The sequence below is a fragment of the Ornithodoros turicata genome, chromosome 2 (genome assembly GCF_037126465.1).
Source record: "Ornithodoros turicata isolate Travis chromosome 2, ASM3712646v1, whole genome shotgun sequence".
Lineage (NCBI taxonomy): Eukaryota > Metazoa > Arthropoda > Arachnida > Ixodida > Argasidae > Ornithodoros > Ornithodoros turicata.
In genome coordinates this window covers 88,915,277-88,936,643 of record NC_088202.1, presented here as the reverse complement: position 1 = coordinate 88,936,643, position 21,367 = coordinate 88,915,277, and the positions used below count along the sequence as shown (strand labels likewise).

At 46.2% G+C, this 21,367-nt stretch overlaps 1 protein-coding gene across 2 annotated transcripts in view; it reads right to left on the bottom strand.

Annotated features, from left to right (window-relative positions):
- LOC135385714 (cholinesterase 1-like) overlaps positions 1-21,367 on the bottom strand; it is a 71,849-nt gene that overhangs the window by 10,273 nt on the left and 40,209 nt on the right. Inside the window, exons 1-2 of one of the 2 annotated variants that reach the window (XM_064615192.1) lie at positions 8,929-10,613; positions 5,340-5,489 (exon numbers count right to left, since the gene is read on the bottom strand). In XM_064615192.1, coding sequence (XP_064471262.1) covers positions 5,340-5,489; positions 8,929-10,502 — 1,724 coding nt within the window. In that variant the 5' untranslated portion in view covers positions 10,503-10,613. Of the gene's footprint in view, positions 1-5,339; positions 5,490-8,928; positions 10,614-21,367 lie in introns of those variants that run through there. The other variant, XM_064615191.1, reaches the window with a different exon arrangement.

Here is a 21,367-nt window from a genome sequence, read left to right as displayed (position 1 = left end):
CCGCCTTGACAGGGAACAAAGGACGTTTAAGCCACATGTTTGAAATTGATGGTAAATGATGGACAAGCATATACACTACAACAAACAGGCGTGCCACTTTATGCATTTCTATTAATTTCGCCATTATAAAGCGTTCAAGTGTACCCGCGTCACGATTCGGTGTCAGGTCGACCTCTATCCATGAAAATTTGATGAGATCCACCTTGACAGGGACAAGGACGTTTAAGCTACAGCTCTTTTCCCTGAGATGTTTGCATTCGTTACAGGTCCCAAATTTATCGTAAATGGACCATGTATCCACGCTACAACAAACACGCGTGGTAATTCGTTCATCTTAAATACCCTTACCATTAGAGCGCGTCAAAGTTGATCCACATAATTGATTCCGTTTTCACATCGACCTGGAGTTTACAGTCAAGAAAGGGCGTTTATGCCACAAGTCCAAAATTTATTTTAAGTGATTGACAATAATCTACATTACAACAAACGCGCGTGGTATTGTGCAAAACGGGGATCCGTGTAGTGGTGAAGTAAGTGGGAGTGCAAGGGGAAGTCATCTACTATTCACATATTAACTGCACAGGCGATCACACAGCATTAGGGCAACTAAATCAAACTGAACGCCATGCAGTGTGGCATAGGTCCAGTACGGCATTATTAAGCCAAAACTCTGACGCTCTCGCCCTGCCGTTACTCTCATACCTACCTCTGTTTAACTACCTCTAAAAAAAAAAAAGAAAGAAGAACAAAAAAAAAAGGAAACCGAGCCAACCGCGGATCGAACAACGGCCCCCGAAAGCATTGACCCACATCTTTACCACTGAGCCAACACTGCCTATACCGTCTGCCTCCACGAATGAAGGTACAGACGCTTCGCAAGCCACACCGACCTTGTCAATACTTCTTTTGTCGTGGGAACAAAATTGCAGCGTCCCACAACAGCGCACAAAGTTGCAAAGCGTACAAGGCAAATTCAACTTTCATGTCCTACATGTGCTTTTTCTGGAGAACCCACTGTTTTAGCCAAGTACAACAAAAATAGCACAACAGTGCATTCTGCCATGAAGCCAACACGGCGCAAATAAGTCCTCCAGGAACAAAACTGCGACGCTCTTGCGCTTCCATTCCACTAGTACACCATCGATGGGCCTCTCACAGCAACACCCATGTGTGGGCTTTTCTTTCTAAAGCTCAGCGTCAACAGATATTCTAACAAATCCAGGTGGAATGCATTGCTTCAATGCAGGGCAGCGAGTACGCTGGTCAAGCCAACTTTAAGAAACCGTGTCCCGGATTTCTGGGAATGCCTACTGATCTTCTACGAGGCAGAGTCAAAAGTAACTGCGATTTCTTTTTACGGCGACAGCTGTATATGCGGAGTTAAGCATCGGATAGCGTGGGTGCTTTGTGTGTCCCAGATGTCGCGGCGCGGTGAGTCACGGAAGAAGCACGCTGCAAAGGTTGCATGATGCAGCGTTGGGTATCACGTGAGGTGTGGTGATGCAACTAGCGGGAGGGGAAAGCACAAGACGCCAGGCCTTTCGCCAGGATGGCCCCGCCGAGGAAGGGCCTAAGTGAAGATTCTTGTCTTGTGTACTTGCAATACGAACTCGTTCAGAAAAAATTGGAAAGATTCCTAAACATCTGAACAGGGTTCGAGTTGCAATGAATTTGTAAGCGATAATTTCGGAATATTAACATACTATAGGCTAAGGACTCTCAAACACAGAGAAAGAATCGTTTTAAGTCTGTTCACAATGCGCAGCAACGCAGCTGTAGCTGCATTTCAGCTGCGAGTATACCAAAGGTTGCACAGCTACTCGGGTTTTTGTTTATTTGAATAATATCAGAGATATCAGAAAAGACATTTTATCACTTCTCAACGTAGTCGCCCCGCCTTCGACACATGTGCGTCAACGCTTCACCAATTCATGCATGTCACGTGGGAAAAAGTCTTATCACTGACTCCGAAGCACCGCTGCTTTCAGGTCACCGTCTTCTGCCCTGAGAGCCGTTCAACTTCATTCCGTCGAGATCCCCCTTTGAGGGGTCCGAATAGATGAAAGTCTCTCGGTACGAGGTCCAGTGAGTACGGCGGATGCGAGATGCACTCGAAACGCAGAACTGTGATATTTTCCGCTCTCATATGTGTCGTGTGTGTGTTGGGGGTGGGTGGGTGGAGCGCATTGTGGTGCTACAGCAACACACGACAGCTGAGAAAACCACGACGCTTTGCCCTGGTAGTGGGATTCAAGTTATTCTCAAGCAGGCCGCAGTTTGATGCACTGTTTGCGGTGAGTCCCTTGGCCATGGTTATGTTCCACTATTGGCTCTCTATGGTCCCGGAGACCGTGAACATGAGCTTGCCCGCAGTGGGAGCTGCCAGGAACTTCTTTCGTCTTGGCGACGTAGCGTGCCACCACTCCTAGCTTGCTCACTCGGCCTGGGTAGTTGGTCCCGCAATCGTCACCGGTGACAATGCGTCGAAGAAAATTATCTATATCGGTTTCACAGGGTCGTAATACCGTCTCGCAATCCACATGCCGCTCCTTAAGGTCGTGGGAAAGGGGTTTCCGTACCCACTTGGCAGATACTTTGTAGTACTGCGGAATGTCAGAAACGACATGATACGCCGGGGCAATGTTCTATTCTTCAGTCATTTTATCGACGGTGACGCTACATGGAGAAGGGACAAGGCGCAGGCTAGCTGGTGAAACATCATCATAGAGGGAAACCCTGAGACACGGAGAAAAAGACAATACGTACACACACATCAACTCTCGGTGTGTGTGTGTGTGCGCGCGTGTCTTTTTCTTCGTGTCTCAGGGTTTCCCTCTGTGATGGTAACAAGCTGGTTTCTGCACATGAGCCGTTCGGCTCCAGCGATAGTTTCCGGCGTCGTCAAAGCGTGAGCCCGGACGGAGCGAGGTGCGTCTTCACATTGGAACTTTTTGTCCCACTCGTACACTTGTCGAAGTGACACATACGCGTCTCCATACTGCTTCAACACTCTGCGATGCATATCCGTGGGCTTTTCGCCATCCGCACCGGAAAACGATACCGCGTTCGCAGGAATGTACGGGCCAGCCTAACGGACATCTTAGCACTGGTGGAGGTGGCGGCATGGCCATACACGAGGGAACAGAGCCCGGGGAGGAAAGTAAGTGGACGAAATACGCGAACCACATCATCGACGATTTCATTTTTCACCGATGCCCACATCCGCGAAATATGCATAAAGCTCCGCCATGTTTGAGTTCTCGTGACTCTTACTGGCGACGAATGACGCTAAGATTTCCGCCGGCTGTCACCCTCACCCTGATGACGGAAACCGAGGAGCGCAGCGACGGTGTGAAAGTGGCCTGCGACACCGCTTTAGCTGCACGTGACGGTGACGGTCACGCGGACGCGCCGTCGCTCTGGCAACGGTGACGAGCTGCGCTCACCTGCGAACGCCAACAACGCGGCCCTGATCACCCAACGCTGCTCCTCCCGGGTGCATGTTAACAATTGTGTGTTTGGGGTGGGGGGGGAGGTGACTGATGTTTTGGGAGAACATGCGGTTAGCCTGCTCTGAGTTGGCGGCTTGGTGCACCAAGGTACAAGTTGCTTAGACACGCCGTCTTCCGCGAGGGACGTTAAATACGGGGTGCCGTGTGATGAGCTTTCATTGCACGTTAAAGAACCCTCAGGTGGGCAAAAGCAATCCACAGACCGACCGCTGTGGCGTCGCTCATGATCTCAGTTGTCTCGCGACGTAAACACCCAATTATATATATATATGGTGCACCAAGGGAGGGTAAAAGAGAGGGATGAAAGAGAGAGGGGGAAAGACGATGGCGTTATCAGCATATCAGGGCCAACTGCAATCAGCTCCAACACCTCAAAGCACGTAGCCCTCCGTAGTGAATGGTCCTTGTTCTTCCTGAGCTATATGATGCGCTTCGTTTCTTTTTCAACTCGTTTGCATCACACAATTTGGTAATGGATATCTCAAAGTATTTTTACGGTATTAAAAAAGGAGGATGGTTTTAAATAATGACTAGGTCAAATTTTCTTTTTCTCACATTTCTTAGAAAACGTATAATTAGGAAGCTAATTAATTAATTTGGGTAATTAGTCATCGACTTGCGACATATACACTCTTCGACAGAATGTCCGCCTCGCCCACCTGCAAAAGTGACATCTCTGCTGCCCGCACAGCTCTTTTACAAAAATACCCTGCTTATCTGTTTATGTCTCAATCTCTATTTTATTCTCTTAACTCTAATCTAGTCTAATCCAATCTCCATCTCCATCAACCTGACTACCGTATTCAGAAATTCACATAGCATAACTTAGATGCCACATTGTGAAGTTGGAATTGCGTAGCGCGCCTTCTTATCTTTGTGTCGCACTACGTAGTTGCATGAACATATACGTTTATGAATTACGTCATTGTCTGTTAGTCGTTTTCCCTGTGAACCTCAACGTCTGTGAACCGCCCCTCTCACATCGTGGTTGGCGCAAGTATACTACGTTCTTCTGTTTTGAATTAAATATACGTGGTTACCACGAAATAAGTTTTAACTGAAATACGCATGCGAAACCCACGTAGCAGGCGTCTGATCATAACTGCTAAAAGAATCTGCAAAAAAAAGAACTGCAAAGCGGATAAACAACGGTAAAATGAGCGTCTGTTTACATACTTTACGCAATTACATAGTGTACAGGGTGTTACCCTATAAAAGTCTACCCGCGCCGGCATGCCGTGCTCGCCAATTACTCAATTCAGGCGGTACAATGTGTTGCCTACGTATAAAACTCATAAGGACATTCCATCATGGTAAATATCGAAGTGATTGAGCACCGTAACGCAAAGTTATAGCTCAAAACGTGAGGTTCCAGTAGTCAAAACAGCCAAGATGGCGCCTCTCAGTTAGCAGACGACATCCCTTTTGGGTGTCGTCTGCTTAGTATGCGTCAGCATTTTTCGTTCCTCACGTTGCTTACTTCTGAGCAAAATACGACAGTTACACGAAAACGAAATGAAAACTGCCGTTCCATCCGGCTGGCAGGATATGCGACACGTTGTCGTGTGGGGAACAGCATGTCAAGTGCTCTTCTCAACGCCGCCATCTTGTTTGTTTTGACTATGGAAATTGCACGTTTTGAGTTATAACTTCGTGCTGCGGCACTCAATCACTTTGAAATTTACCACGATTAAATGTCCTTATGAGCTTTGTATAAAGATCGCACAATGTGCCACCTCCATTGAGTAACTGGCGAATACGGCGTGGCGGCACGGGTAGACTTTTATAGGGTAACACCCTGTAGATCACCACTGCACAGATACTCACTGCCTCAAGAGGTACGGCTTCCAGAGCTCACAGCGGTCCAGCTTCGGACCGATGCCTTTGGTGAAGTTGTGGGGCTGTAGATATATGAAGTCGGGGCTTTTTTCCGAGTATTTTGGCCAGTCTTGATCCGTGTCTGGTATCTTCGGCTTCCTAAAGTAAGAATAGACAACACAGAAAGTCACAACAAGTTGTCTGAATTCGGTGCAGCTACATTCCTCTATATAGTTATGTGAGCGACGAAACATTCATCACAGAGTTGTGCTGAATATTGCGTTGTGATTCATGCTTCAACTGCTGGTAGTTTGCGAGTACCCCAACGGGGTGGGGGGGGGGGGGGGCAGCAGCTAAATTTGACATCAACAGAATGCCGAAGCATTCGTCGTGAAACACAGTTTTTCTTGCTTGAATGAAAACTGGCTCATGCGCGTGAGCTTTGTAAACTTTAACATATTCCTCGTACCTAGTGCAATTCCGACAGAAAATTCCAGCTGAACCACAAAAGACAAAAACATGTTCTGCATATCATTACAAAACGCGACCATTAAGTTTTCGTTTCGTGTATATCCTATTTCGTTGCTGCGACCATGAGTGGCACAAGTAACGAGACAAACACCATAAAATTGAAAAAGAAGTGTTCTCGCAACTTTTCTTTCTCTATAGGTTTTGCTCATCAGAAACAAGAAATATCATACAGGCTGAAAGCCAATGGTACGGTTCGTACCTGGCAAAAAAGCCAGCGTAGTAAAAAGCGGTGGGATATACCACAATAGGTGACTTCAGAAAATCCAGAGAGGTTAGCGCTGCTTTGGACTATGGGAACTTGCTTATCAGAAAGGAGGAGAAGGTCTCCAAACTGTTTCGTTTTGTCCTCTCTCGGCCAATTGTCCACGAGGCGTCAAGGTCAGCAAAAACCAGACGTGAAGGACAGTTCTCCCTTCCTTATTCCAGTAATCTCCCAGTGTGCAAAGCGTGCACAAGGAGCACTAGGATTTCCTGAAATGGTCTATTCACATGCACGAATACACATTTACACCATTCTTTCTCATTTAAAATATATATATATATATATAAAGCTCTGTTTTTTCTCCTAAAGCTCTAATTTTTTTATCTCGCGATCCACTCCGTTTCGGAACACGGGGACCAACAACAATGCATGTACATGACGTTGCTGTGGTCATCACATAAAATAAGCGAGGAAATGGGAAACACAAAGGGGACTGCCTGAATCTGAATGAAACCATTGAACTTAACAACTTAGACTGAATAAAAAAACTTGCGTCTTCTTCAAAACTTTCAAGCATCTTATAAAAGAGCAAGGAAATGCATTTAAAATTCCTCGAAATCATGCTACATTCACCATGTAAAAAACTTCCTCATTACGTTGTCTCATCAGTATGCAATGCAATTTAAAAATACAAAATGAAAAATACAAATACATCATGAGATGCGTCCCGATCCTTCTGCCGTGACGTCCAGAGAAAATAGCTCCCATTTGTTCCGGAAAATTCGTCGGCAACGGACACCGCGACGCGTGAATAATACAGTCCATGGGCTTCGGCCAAGCTTGCTGATGTCACGCCACGTGCCGCCTTATTGGCACCTGTCCAGTCCACACGGAATGACATGAACCACAGGAATTCTGGTACGGGGTGTGTATCTCACGGGAAGTGCGGTAGTCCTAGAACGTGTGCTCATTGGAGAGCTCTCGAACATGGTGCTGTTGCACTTTTTTGTATGAGAAGCATGATGTTTGTTATGCAATACGACGCAATCAGATAATAATAGATCATTGGTGGGTGTACGCCGCGAGATAATCATGAGCGACGCCACAGTCTGTGGATCCGTCGCAAACAGAAAAGCCGTGGAGGAGCTTGCGCTGCTCCACAATCGATATCATCCTAGAAAAAAACTGAACCGCGACAAAGCTCCTCATTATATAATCTGGATTGACAACTTGTAGAATTGTAGAATTGAATGTTTCACAGTGGATTTGCAAAAGAGTGTTAGCAAACAAACCAATTAAAATGTTTACAAGGCAAATAAGACCCCTAACGCTCCTCGAAACGGACACAATACAATCTTGTGTTTGCAAATTCAAGGTGAAAGTGGACAGATAACTCGCATTTGCATTTGAATGCTTCGTTGGTGACATATAGAACGAGGAAAATTAAAATGTTAGCATGCATTTAAAAACGCGAAACGTTATACGAACTGTTCGCAGGAAATAAGAAAAGTGCCTCACATCGATATATCAGCAAAACGTTATTAGCGCAATAATTTTATGACGGTAACGGTGAAGGCCGAACATAGGAAAACAGAAAGGAAAGAGGCCGCATGAGCAAGTATCTTCCTATCTGATGGTGGCCGCATTACAACTGCACGGTGGCGTCAAGGTTACCTGAACTGTGAATCGACAGCAGCGGTTGAGTGGCACAATTCGGTGGTCCCGTGGATAAAGAAATACATTATGCTGCTTGAGGTTAGGTTTGACGGAGGTCACGTTGTGTCTGGCAGAGTGTGACGCAAGCTGTCAGCCCGTCACGAAATCCAAGCGAAACTGTATGCTGTATGAAACAGAAAGACGCGAGGAAATGACCTCGCATATGCCTGCGCAACCTACTACTTCCCTGAAAACTGTTGACGCTATCAACGAAAGGATAGGGGAAAAAGCGAGCAAACATGCGGAGACATTGTTTGAAGAACAGACGCAGCCGACGAAGTGGCTGATCAAATTGCAGGAGCAAGGAGAAAAAACGGTACGGTTGTGACTTGGCTGGCCCGAGTAGTGTAGTGAATGCTATAGTGACGGCAAGAGGGCAAGTTTGTTGAGCTTGTTAATACGAGGCAGTGTTTATTGGAGGTGCGCATGTTCTGGTGTGGCTTCATTTTAGGAGGAAAAAAAGAAAACGAAAGAAAACAAGAACAGGAATGTTTCCTTCTCGGTGTATGATTGTATCAAGAACGTGACTGTATTGAAAAATAGTAGGTAAACGGTTTTGACTGTGTTTAAGTAACATTTCCTCCAATTCCTTTCAACAACTACATTGACTAAGATGACGTTTTCGCTCGGCGAATAAATAGATCATCACCCTCACACACATAGGAAAGAATCAGTGATTATATACAACAGAAAACTTGCACCGGGCCTCCTATTTTTGTGGTCGAAGATCCTTATCCAAGTGTCAGCGGCACCAAGGAAAGGTGGAAGCGTCGTAGTACATGCTTTTATAAGCAAAACATTTAACTGGACAAACGTGCTTCACAGTGTGGCGCGTCCCATAGTGATGACATCAGAGGGCGTGAACCCGAATTATACCTATATTGATTATACGAAGTTCGTGACCTCTATACCAAGGCCACCACTCGCGAGATCGCAGTTGAAGTGGCGGTGGAGCACATTGTCATGTCGTGATAGCAACAGTTTCGAAATCTCTGGACGAAAGACGTGCCTATTACCACGTTGTCGTCAAACATGAACCGCAGATATACATCAATGGGAAATGTTCATCTACAACTACAAAACAAAATTGCATGCACTTCTTTTTTTTTTCTGGTTTACTTCACAAGTGCATTCACAAAAACAACTCACCCATTAACAGCGAACGAATTCCACGTGCCTATAAGCTGGTGCATTAATTCTTCTTCATCGGGAGTGTAGTCGAAGTCCGTTGCATTCAGTCGCTCTGCCAAGGAACGCCACTCCGATTCTGGGTTGGTTACAGCCTCCTTCATCAGTGGTAGAGATCCCAGCGTGTACGAAACGTCATCACCATGGGTGGCTCCTAACCACTTAGGCCAGAAACTATGCGATGGTCGATGGGCGAAAACGTATCTGTACGTGGCGATGCCTTGCTCTGCTGCCTTCATCAGGAAGTAGTTTGTAGGACAGTCGAAGACAGCATCACCGATCATTTCGCTAAGAATGTTGAGCACCTCCTGGAAACTATGTTCCACCTCGTATCCGCCGTAGTAGGCTTGTACTATTTTCTTACTGGCTCCCAGAGGGATATCGAAAATCACAGCTGTAGCCAGTGTGGCACCCGTTCTGTAATCTTCGGCAAGACTACTCAGCAGTTCCGGCGACACGTATCGCAGGTTCTCGACCAGTAGAGTACCTTCATTCAGGCATGTTCCGGCGAAAATTTCCATGCTCGATATTTTCAGAGGATCCATTTCGATCGGGTGTGCCGACATAAAGTCACCGTCGACTCTCGGTGCGTAGATCTGCTGCGTGTACTTCAGTTCTCGAAGCTTAGCAATTATGTCGCTAGCGTCAACCTTTTTCATGCACGCTACGACTGATGATACTTGTTCGCTCCAGGCTCTGTCGTTGTCGTAGCAGCCAAGATTACTCGCAAAGTTAATCACTCTGCTTACACCGGTGTACGAGTTCATCATAAGCGTAGACAGTGCAGTTCCACTTTGCATAATCACACGCTTGAAGAGACCCTTGCTGTGCGGCACTAGAGAGTGTAGTCCTGCGGACATTGCGCCCGCGCTTTGTCCATACAGAGTGATATCTTCGGAATTTCCTCCAAACTTTGCGATGTTTTTCTTCACCCACTTCATGGCAAGCAATTGGTCCCATAAACCCATGTTACCAGGAACGTCAGAAGACTCGGTTGAAAAAAATCCGAGAACACCCACCCTGTAGTTAAAACTAACCACTATTGTGCCTGTCGAAGCTGCGAAGTTTATGGTATCGAAGTAGAATAGGCTGGAATCCGCCCACTGAAATGCTCCTCCGTGCACAAATATTACGACAGGTCGGTTGGAACACGGTTTGGCGTCGGAGCATGGTGATCGGAGGACATTTATGTACAAGCAATCTTCTGATGCGTAGGAATAATTAAACGCGATGTTGTTCGCAAAAATGAGCTCCACTTGTGGACACGGTGGGGGCTTACTTGTAGCGCTCAGCGTTCCTTTCCATGGCTTCTTCGGTTTCGGTTTCTCGAACCGCAATTCACCAATCGGTGGTTCTGCGTAGGGAATACTATAGAAGGCGTCCAATTCCTTGTCTTCGAAAGTAATCCTTTCACCTTCCACGGTACCTTCGTCGACGTGAACAACTGGATGATCCTCATCCGCAGCGCAAACTTTCCATAGCGCGCACAGTGCAAACGTGCATACAACGAGTCTGATGTGCCACCACGCTGCCATGTTATCTCACTGCACCTGGGTTCTGTGCCTTAAACAGAGAGAGGCGATGCACCTCCGTCGGGGTGAAAGTAAACGGGCAAATTTCCTGCGGGGCCAGCTTTCGTTTCTTTCTTTTTTTCCGCCCAGTAATCGTTTGGATGGGAGAGGGCATTCAAGTCAAGGGGTGAAGAATCTCAATTCCTCGCCAGACCTTGGATGCTCCAACGTGTTTCTGTTGGGTAATCCCGGCGGCTTCACCAAATGACGGGCCGAGTCTGAAGCCGAGTTTGCAGATACGATCATATCAAATGGTATCATCCACGAGAGAGTCTATAGAAGGAAACGAAGCCGTAAAATAAAGGTGCTTGCTTAATCTTGCCTACGATTCGCATACTGACGGTGCAAACGTGAGGGTTTATACGGGGTGTTTTTTTTATACCTTACATATTGTTTTACAATGAGAGCAGCACATATGCCGTTTCTACAGTTGAGTTATAAGGCCAGTCGGATATCCTCTCGAATAAAGTCTGTAACTACAAGAAGACTAATTACCTAAAGTTCATTAATTATATCTCTAATTAGGGGATTTCCAGCGAAAGCGAGATAGCAGAATGGGAGATAATCTTCGTTGAAAGCCATTCCATGTTTTAAAAATCATGAAACGCGCACGTGCGTTACAATACACATTGCCAAATTTTTATATGCAAATGAGCCGAAACCGCGTCGGCAGGGAGCGCAGCTAGCGCTCATGCACGTCAGAGGGTCACGTGCTTTGGAGCGACGGAGACGATTGGAGTAGCTGCTGATCTGCTGACTAGATCGACGGCTTTCCGGCCCAGATAAGCATCCGTCGGCGAAGATATCACCCGCACCTAAGGCGCGCTGTTTTGATTTCGGCTCATATACAGTCAACCCTCGTTTTATGAACGTTCAATTTGTGAATTCCCTCGCTTTATGAACACTTCGCTGAGAAACCAAACGTGTTCTTCTCGTCATTTAAGACCTTGATTTATGAATTCCCTCGTTTTGTAGTGTTGTACCCGCTACCAAAACGAAGCAACGGGACACCGTTACCCGCTACTCCACAAAAAGGTAGCGCAATACTAGCGTCGCTACTAATTTGAAAAAGTAACGCGATACCGCTACCGCTACCAAATAATAGTAACGTAAATACTAGCCGCTACTTTTCCGCTACCGTACCCTTCTCTTGGCAACACGTACTTAGAGTAGGCATCTCGTTGCCGAATGTGTCTGAAGACGGCGCTGTGTTTATGTTCCCTCACATAGCCAGCATAAGCAGCATAAAGTATACCATTACTTACAGCCAAGACATATTATTTCCTTTCCTTTGCTTTCGCAGTGATGATTTCACATTGATCTTAAACCTTGAGATGATGCGCATTTAAGACATAATTTAATGCACATAACGCATATGTGCATCTAATAATTTTCCCGTCAGAATATTTCGAATACAAGGCTGTTTTTCTGCAATAGCAGTACGCTGTTCGAGATATCCGTGAAACCCAACCTCAAACTTTACCGCCTGCATACAATCGACTCCACCAGTGCCAACGTCTCCAAGAAGAATAGACAGCCTTCTGAGTGCTGTTGGTATAATTCACCAAAACTAGGTCTCACAAGAATATACTTCTCCCTGTTTGTAAACAAATGACGTCATAGTGTTCGACAGCGCCACCAGTTTGGTAGAGTTGAGCTACGCTCCAAGCTAGGGGGCGAACAAGATCGCGCCCGAAAACCACGGTCTTGATGGGATTCCGATGGCCCCTGAAAGGGACGCCACCTTCGGTCCTACTTTTCTTAGAATAGGAGGCAGAGAACAAGAGCCCATTCGTGGTACCCAGCCCTCCCCTTCAGATCTGTTTCGATGTCAATCTGTCTACCAACCTCATGATGACGTTTTTCGGATAGAGGTTTCGCTCGTAAAGTAGGCTGCCTACCCCCTGCTTCAATTCTTCAAGCCACAAACGGCTTCACTCACAGAGCGTTTGACTATACGAAAAACTTCCGTTTCATACGCTTTTTCCGGTTGTATGAGTTCTTCAGGAAAAGGCTACGCGCGCCAGATTACCCCGTAAATGAAGCATTTACAAGAAGAAAAAAAAAGGAAGAAAGGAAATGCAATCTTTCTCTAGGTGTGCTAACCGCTGTAAACAATCAATTGCTTTAAAGATATACCGCGTGTACCGCCACCAAGCAAATTAATAATGCAATTAATAACGCAAATTATTAATGTCAATCAAGCGATATTAATGCTGTGAGCAAACACTATTAATAAGCAGGTTGCCATTGACTGACTTACGACTAATACTATTATTTCTTCACTTTGTGTGGCTCATATACCTACAGTGTAACATATTGTGTGAGAAAATAAGTAGATCGCGTTCGGCAACCTGTGTGAGTTAGAGTAATATTTCTATGTTACCAAAAATGCTTCACCTTCAGCACATACACCTTAAAGCAAAGTCGACACTGGTATGCGTTTGGAGTGATGACTACGCCGATATCTCGTTGCGTTTCTGATATTTTCGTATTCGTGATCCAAATGACACGATGCTCGCACAGGGTGGAACGTTGGGCTAGTTGGTAACTTGACGTGACTAAGCTAGGGCAAACACACAGACAACCAAAGCGACGAGCTCGGACTCAGAGCTCGTCCCTGTGGTTGTCTGTGTGTCTCTCGCTATCTTTTGTCATGATACGATGCTTTGTTTATCTGCTCCGAACAATAAAGTTGTAAAACACAGTTTGAAATATGCCATCAACACGCTCACACTAGTTTTGCAACTTTATGAGGGAAACTAGCTTTGTAGTCCATATTATGCAGTATGTTATACATACCTGCTCGTGTTTCGCAAATGTTAGCTATAAAGTTTTAAGAAATGCACAGAATAACAAAACTTATATTCCTAAATGTTTGATTGCACTTAGCTTATGGAGCCAGTCTTCCTGATTTACAAGCAACTAAAAGGAATAAAAAGAAAAAAAAATCTGCTTCGCCGTTATCTCGCCTTTGCTCATCTGTGTCCCACGTCTTCCATATTATGAAAAATAGCAGTAGCGAAGAAAGAGTCCGCCGCTATCTATATTTGCAGCGGAAATACTTTTTCCGTTACCAATTTAAAATGTGTATGTAAAAATCCGCTATTAAAAAAAGCAGGGTGTCGAACCGAACCCGAACCGAAAACCGTACCCGAACCGTTATTTTTGCCGGAACCGAACCCGAACCCGAACCGAAATTTTCATGACACTGTTGAACCCGAACCGGAGCAGAACCGTACAAAATAATAGCGGTAACCGGTTCGCAACAAAACAGTTCGGACATAAAAGAAGTCAGCATAAGAGTTCCTCTCTATCCCCGAACGAAGACACATTGGTATCATCCTCACGCGCCTATGGATTTCAGAAATGTTCACCTAGCAGTCAGACGACGACGTATAGTAAGTATACTTTCAGCGTCTTTTTAACATGTTGAAGCGCAGTTGTCCTTGTGAGCGCCGCGGCTAGCGCCCCACGCACGCGGTGTGGCGTCTACTCTTCAGAGACGAGGTGCCACGCGGACGAATGAAACACGAATGGAGTAGGCCAGTTATATAGCTCTACAGGACGAATATGTGATCAAATAAGCGCCCAAGATTTCCCTTTACACGTGAGCTGTACAAATTAAACAAGTCAGAAACATGAGAAGTGGAGAAGGAGCGTACGCAGAACGGTGCCTGTTTGATTGGTCGTGGTTTGAAAAGTAAATGTGGTTCTGCTTATTGGTAGCGCAGTTGTGTCGTGACACATTGCCGTTGTGTTGTGGATTAACTAGTACACTGCTGTGAGCTCGGACAGAGTAAGGCTGGCAGGCTTATTTTAGACATGTTTCAGTACGGTTTCAGATCGATTCACGAAGGCGATTGCGAAGGCAGTGTGCCGGCATGTACTGTCGTCTATGTTACGCTGTCCATCTTATTAGGCTTCGTTCAAGTGTATCTTGCTGGCACTGTGCGTGTGAAAAAATAGATTTTGGGAACAGAAAGTAGCAGGACTACACCGCTTCAACAGCGTGAACTCTAGTTGCAATAAGTGTTCATCCATTTCTCATTTCTCTCGCTAAAGGGCTACCTCACCGCTAGAGACATCAATGCAGACAACAGCAGTATAAGCTATTAGCCACGCATTTCCTGATAAAAGCAGTTTTATGGAAAATATAAAACGGAAGCGTTGAACCGGTTCGCGAACCGGTTCGATTTCTGGTGTGGCCGAACCGGAACTGAACCGGAACGAAATCAAAACAACGCGAACCCGAACCCGAACCGAACCCGTATTTTTTGCGGTTCGACACCCCGAAAAAAAGTAAGGAATACGGTATCGGCGCTACTAGTAGCGCCACTACGTCCAACACTGTCGTTTTGTGAACATTTTTTCGAGAAACATTCGCTGTTCATAAATCGAGGTTTGACTGTATACGTATGTTTCGGCGCATAGCGAAATTCGACGATGGACATTTCACGGCACGCGCCGTTTCAGGATTTTTAAACGATACAGTGGCTTTCAACAATAATTATTTCCCATTCTCCTATCACGCTTTTGCCCGAAAGTCCCTAATTAATGAATTTCGGGTAATTAGTCATCTTGTAGTTACATAGTTTCCTCGAGAGGATGTCCGCCAGGCCATATAACTGAATCGCAAAAACGAGATCTATGCTTCTCTCATAGCTTTTTTTAATATATAAAGATTGTGTAAAGGATAAAAGAACGCCGTGTATTTACACTGAACAAAATTTGTCATCCGTTTACGCCCCTACATAGGGGAGTGAAAGAGGGCGAGAGGTATTACCAAGGACATAGCATATAATGATAATGGGACACGTGAATGGCAGCACCTTGAACTCAATGGATAGCTCCCGTCCGTTTTAAAAAAAGTTTAGTAATCGAACACGTGTGTTGGGTGTGCAGGAAATATCTTCTGCAGGTAGACCTCAAATGTTGTGGAATCAGCTATGCGATACAGACCTACAGACCTGGCTTCTGAAGGAAATGCAGAGAAGGCTGTTGTGCTTATGAGGCTGCATTCACGCGGGGCAACTTTTTCCAGCAACATGAAGCGACTGAAACCAGCATCTTATGAGCAATTTCGAGAACGCGTTCACACGTAGCAACTTGGTAGCTCCACCCACAAGCAACGTTACGGAGAATGTGGATCCGAATCCAACTGATGGTGTCTTTTCTTTAGCTGCTGTTTATCAAATCTTTTTACCCCAAAAGACCATCATTATCTTCAAAAAAATTGCTGTTGATATGTTTGTGTGGTGTTAGTAAAACGTTTTTTCCCAGATTTGAATCCATGAACCCACGAACGAAATCACATCACGGCGTCGGCAGTCATGCGGCAATGCTGGCAATGCTCCTCTCGCTGATTGGCCGGTGCACGAGCAACTTCTCAAGTTTTCGGTTGGGGAGCGATTCCGAGCAACTCGAGTTGCTGGAGGTTGCCGACGTCGGCCGATTGCCAGCAGGGCGACTCCACGCGAAACGATTCAGCGGACCTGCTCGGCCCTCAGAAAACTATCGCGAATTTTTCCGAAAATTTTTTTAGCAGTCCCTAGTAGTGCAAAACGACATACCACGAAACGTTTCTTCCCAGATCTCAATGTGGCGGGTGCTAGACACGAGCAAAGCTCGCTGCGCTCGCAGCGCGAAAGCACCTAGAAGTGTGCGGTTTCCTTTTGGGTATAGAGGAAACCATGCTCTACACAGCGTCGCAAATCCCAGTTGGCATGCTGTAATCGATGCTGGTATACACAAGCCGGAAGTTGGGCAATTTTCCTACTATTTCGCGATATTTTTTTGTGGAAAATCAAACCATTAAATTCTAATGAATATTTTTCCTTTCAAGGTGTCATGGAATACTTCAACAGGAAAATTCGCAATACACGTAACTTTCGTAGTCATTGCAGGAAACACAGGACAAGTGTGCGCTTTTTCCAAAATTCGCTACAACCGAACAAAACACGCAATAAAGAGGTCAGAATGGACGTCTGAAACCAATGTAGTTTTATAGAACGAGCCTTCCTCTACAACATATTAAAAAATCTCGAGGGTCTTTTTTCGTATACAAGAGAAAATCCTTTTCTTTTTTTTTTTTGCCAGCTTTTTTTGTTGTTGTTGTTGTTGTTGTTGTAGAGGGTATTACACCGCCACAGTGACTCACGCTGCATGTATTCGGTGGGGTGCTCTGGATTTGTTTCTTGGGCTCTTGTTTTAATTCGCTTCATTTCCGATTTTTTCTGGTTGTTTTTCAATATGACAATCATCCGGACCAAAGGAACATGGCTCCAGTTGAGCGCTGTGGAATTCCAATTCACCAGTATGAATATTAGGCGCGTAAATACATGTTCAGTTGATCAAAGTTCCCTTTAACTGTCACATTTAAATGCTGAACAATTCAGCAAAAATATTAACCACGAAAAGTCTAAGAAATTATAACGTTGCAGGAAAACACGAAACATACAAAAACGTCATTTACATGGCAGAACTACTGGAAGCGACGGAATCTTGTGGTGTACGGTGGTCCTTCGTCCATGCTGTACTAGGTTCCAATGAGGCACACAGCTAAAGCCCTGCACCACCCGCGGATGGAAGCGGATATCCGCGGATATCCGCAAGAAACTTGCGGGTTCGGATGAAATATGGACGCTTGTTGTGATCTGTGGATCGAATGCAGATGGCGCCGGATCAGGAACGTATCGGATGCGGATAAACCGCGAGATCGCGCAATCAGTTTTCTGCACACTAGGTACCGAACACAGAGTACAAGGTGAACGCAAGCCGCTCGCGTGTCTGGGAGAGATCTCTGGCGTCTCGGGTCGAGGTGCGCGTTCGGCGCCGATCTTGTATTCCACTTGCAATCAACTCTACCTATTCCGTTTGCTGCAAAATGTGTTACTGTGCTTGGTGCCGTGTATTATTTCGTGGCAGCTAAATCTGTGCTTGTTGTCGTATATTCTTTGGTGGCATCATGGCCGCTCAGGACCAGTCCTCGCTACAAAAGCTATGCCACTCCGGTGTTTTCACTGTCAGAACAAGAGAGAGGAAGTTGCCCGTGTGGATGAAGTTCGGTGACTGCTGTCTTTGTTAGTCTTTTTTCTGTGCTGTTTTGTGCTGATGGTAAATAACATTTACTTCCTGGAAAATTGACTAGATATATCGAGCGCAGAAACTGAATTATCGCTGCGTGCCGTGGGAGACGCGGATTTTGCGAGTATAGGATGCGGATGTCAAAAAGCTCATCCGCGCAGGGCTTTAGCTCACACGACAAAAAGTATTACTTATACCTGGCCATCACCGCTAATCCCCAATCTCCGTCGCCGGCACCGTGCACACCGGAAACAATGCCATAAACTTAACCACCCAGGATTGCAATACGCGCGTTATGCTACAGAAGTAAACCCTGCGGTAACCTTGCAGATGTCTGTGCCACAGCTTATTGCTTGCACATCGAAACTCAACCAGACCAGGAAACACTGAAAATAAAAATAATTAAAACAGGAGCCCAAGAAAAAAATATAGAGCACCCCAGCGGATACATGCAACGTGGGTCACTGTGGCCGTAATACCCTCGACCACAAAAAAAAGGAAAAGAAAAAAAAATGTTTTCTCTTATACACGGAAAAACACCCTCGAATATTTTAGTATGCTGTAGAGGAGTGCATAACACTGCATTGCTGCTTTTAAATAATCAATCAATCACTGCATTGGTTTCAGACGTCTCTTCTGACCTCTTCATTGCATGTTTTGCGCTCGATTGTAGCGAATTTTGGAAAAAGGGCATACTTCCCCTATTTTTCCTGCAATTACTACGAAAGTTACATGTCTTGCGTTACATCTTTCTTGTTACATTTTTCCCGTTGAAGTATTCCATGAGACCTTGGAAGGAGAAAATATTCATTAAAATTTAATGGTTTGATTTTCCACAAACAAATCGCGAAATAGGAGGAAATTTGCGAAAATTCCGGCCTGTGTAAACCAGCACCGATTATATCATGACAACTGGTATTTGCAACGCTGTGTAGAGCATGGTTTCCTCTATACGCAAAAGAAAACCGCACACTTCTAAGTGCTTTCTATGAGCCGCAGCTGCCGTTCACGCCAGGCACGGTTTTCGCTAGCGCTGCGAACTTTGCTCGTGTCTAGCACCCGCCACATTGAGATCTAGGAAGAAACGTTTTGTGCTATGTCGTTTTGCACTATTAGGGACTGCTAAGAAAATTTCGGAAAAATTCCCGCAATCCATGCAACGATGCCGTCTGCACATTGGGGACAGGCCACTTGTAAATGTCCAGCACCACAAATTCCTCGGCGTAACTCCAACCACTAGCCTCTCTTGGAAACGTTACATCGATGGCATGGAGAAGAAAGCTCAGCGCTGGACCGCTATCATCCGTCAGTTCGCTGGAATGAGGTGGGGACGCGATGAGAAGGACCTCCTGATGCTGCATAACGCCTTGATTCGTGCCACAGTCGCCTACAGTCTGCCTGTGCTTCACGATCTCCCCAGCACCTTAGCACAGAGGATCCGCGCTATGCTGGCACGGAGCCTACGGGTGTGCCTCGGTGTCCCCCGCGGGGCCGAGACAAGGCTAGTGGTTGCGGAAGCCCGCGACATCCCTTTTGAAGTTCTCCGAAACACAGAAACTGTGCGCCAGTATCTCCGCCTGATTGCATACCATCGCCACCACCCGCTCATCCGGAAACTTCGGGCAAGGCGCAGCACGCCGATCCACGGATGTATAATGTCATTCAAATCCCGCGTTCCGAAATTCGTGATCAGCCCCACCGCTGAAAGCACGGCCCCGTGGACACTTCCGTCGCCAAGCGTCACCGCCTCTGTCCCAGGGATCACGGACAACAAAAGGAGCTACCCCGACCTCGTACTACAGCAACTGACTATGGATTTCATCGGCACCGCATATGATGGGTTCTGCACGGTCTTCACGGATGGCTCCTCAACGAAAACTTCGTCATCCTCATCTTTTGTGGTACCCTCGATACCGCTCACCCGGGGTTGCCGGTTGTCCCATCGCACCTCTTCGACCTCAGCCGAGCTGTACGGAATCCTGCTGTTCTTACAATATGCGGCCACCTGCGATCCACGGCGATGGGTAGTCTGTACGGACTCCAAGTCAGCTCTTCGATGCCTGAAAACCTCAGGTCTCCGCGGCTCACTGGCCACACTTGTGATAAACATTCTACGCCCACTGAAGTCCATAACTGCCCACGGCCACACCATCGCTTTTCAATGGATTCCGGGTCATTGCGGAATCTCTGGCAATCACGTTGCCGACGCTGCCGCAGCGGCCGCTCACCACCAGGGCAAGTGTGTCCCGATTGTTCTCCCAAGGGGGGACAGACGGTCCCTTCTTCGTGACTGGGCTGCCTCCTCATCCGTCGAACAATGGCGTCGGGATGTCCCGGCCAGTACCATACTGGGAATTGTAGACCCAACATTCTCGTGTCGCCTACCGACATCTCTACCGCGCGTCATTAAGTCCCTCCTACATCGCTTACGGCTGAATGTTGCCTTTTCGCCGTACTACCGTTACCAGATAGGGTGTGCCAGTAGTCCCTTGTGCCCGGAGTGTGGTGTGCCAGCGACCGCGGACCATGTGATCATCGCATGTGCCACCTATAGGAGGGAGCGTCACTTGTTGGCAAACGACCTTGCGCGGGTTAACAGCCGACCCCTTGACCTCAGACTCATTTTGGGACCATGGGACACACGAACGCAGATGTCCGTCTTACGACCCTTCATCAAATTCCTGCAAACCACCGGCCTGATCGACTCTCTCTAAAACCCTGTCAGCGTCGTCAGCATCATCCTCATCACCATCCTCTCATTTTCCCCCAATAGCAATGGGGTAGCATTCTGCTCAATGAGCGGAAGTCATCCCCATATAATCGTCATCATGTATTTCTCTCTCTCTCTCGGAAAAATTCGTGTTAGTTTTCTGAGGGCCGAGCAGGTCCACTGGATCGTTTCGCGTGGAATCTCAAAGCAACTCGAAAATTGCTCATATAGTTGCTGGAAAAAGCTGCCCCGTGTGAACGCTGCCTGAGCATTGAGCGATGCTCTTTAGAGCATTTTTAGAAGATCTTGCAACGCTGTAAGCTTTTTCCTCTTTTCAGTGCGTAATTCATGCGTAATTGAAACGCTTTCAAGAAATGGAGCAGCGGTGGGCGGTGATTTATTGGCAAAAAAAAAGAGAAAGAAAAAGGAAGGGGAAAGGTCAGCCATGCAGCACGCCGGCTTGCTATTCCCTAAAAAAAAGAAAAAGAAAGGAAAAATATAAACAAGAGAAAAGGAAATAAACGATAAATGTATAAATGAAAACAATAAAAATTGAAAAAGACACTCGGCTCACAGGGAGCCCAGGGGGCCCGTGTCACGCAGAAAGCGGAGCAGCGGGGATGGGTGTCACCCAGATCTAATGTTTGTAAATAAACAGACATTTCCTCCTCCTCCTCCTCTTTTCAGTGCGATTATTTCTTGATGAAACGCACACAGAAGAATTACGAGCAATTTCAGGTGACAATATCTCTTACGAATACCGGATGTAACTTGCCATCACCACAAGCTTATCGCCTATAATCAGATATAGATTAGTATCTATATCTAATTATATCTTCATTATCAATAGTTAGGTGTACTTCTGTAATTAGCTTATAGCACGTAGCTCGCATTCTAGAAAGTTTTTCAACACCTTTTCATTCTACAAGAACGCTTAATGTACCAACAAACCTGTAACGCGGCACCTGGTTCTCCCCACTCCACCTTGTTTGTTCTGTCCAGTGTGGCTATGGGTGGAATGACAAACAAAAGC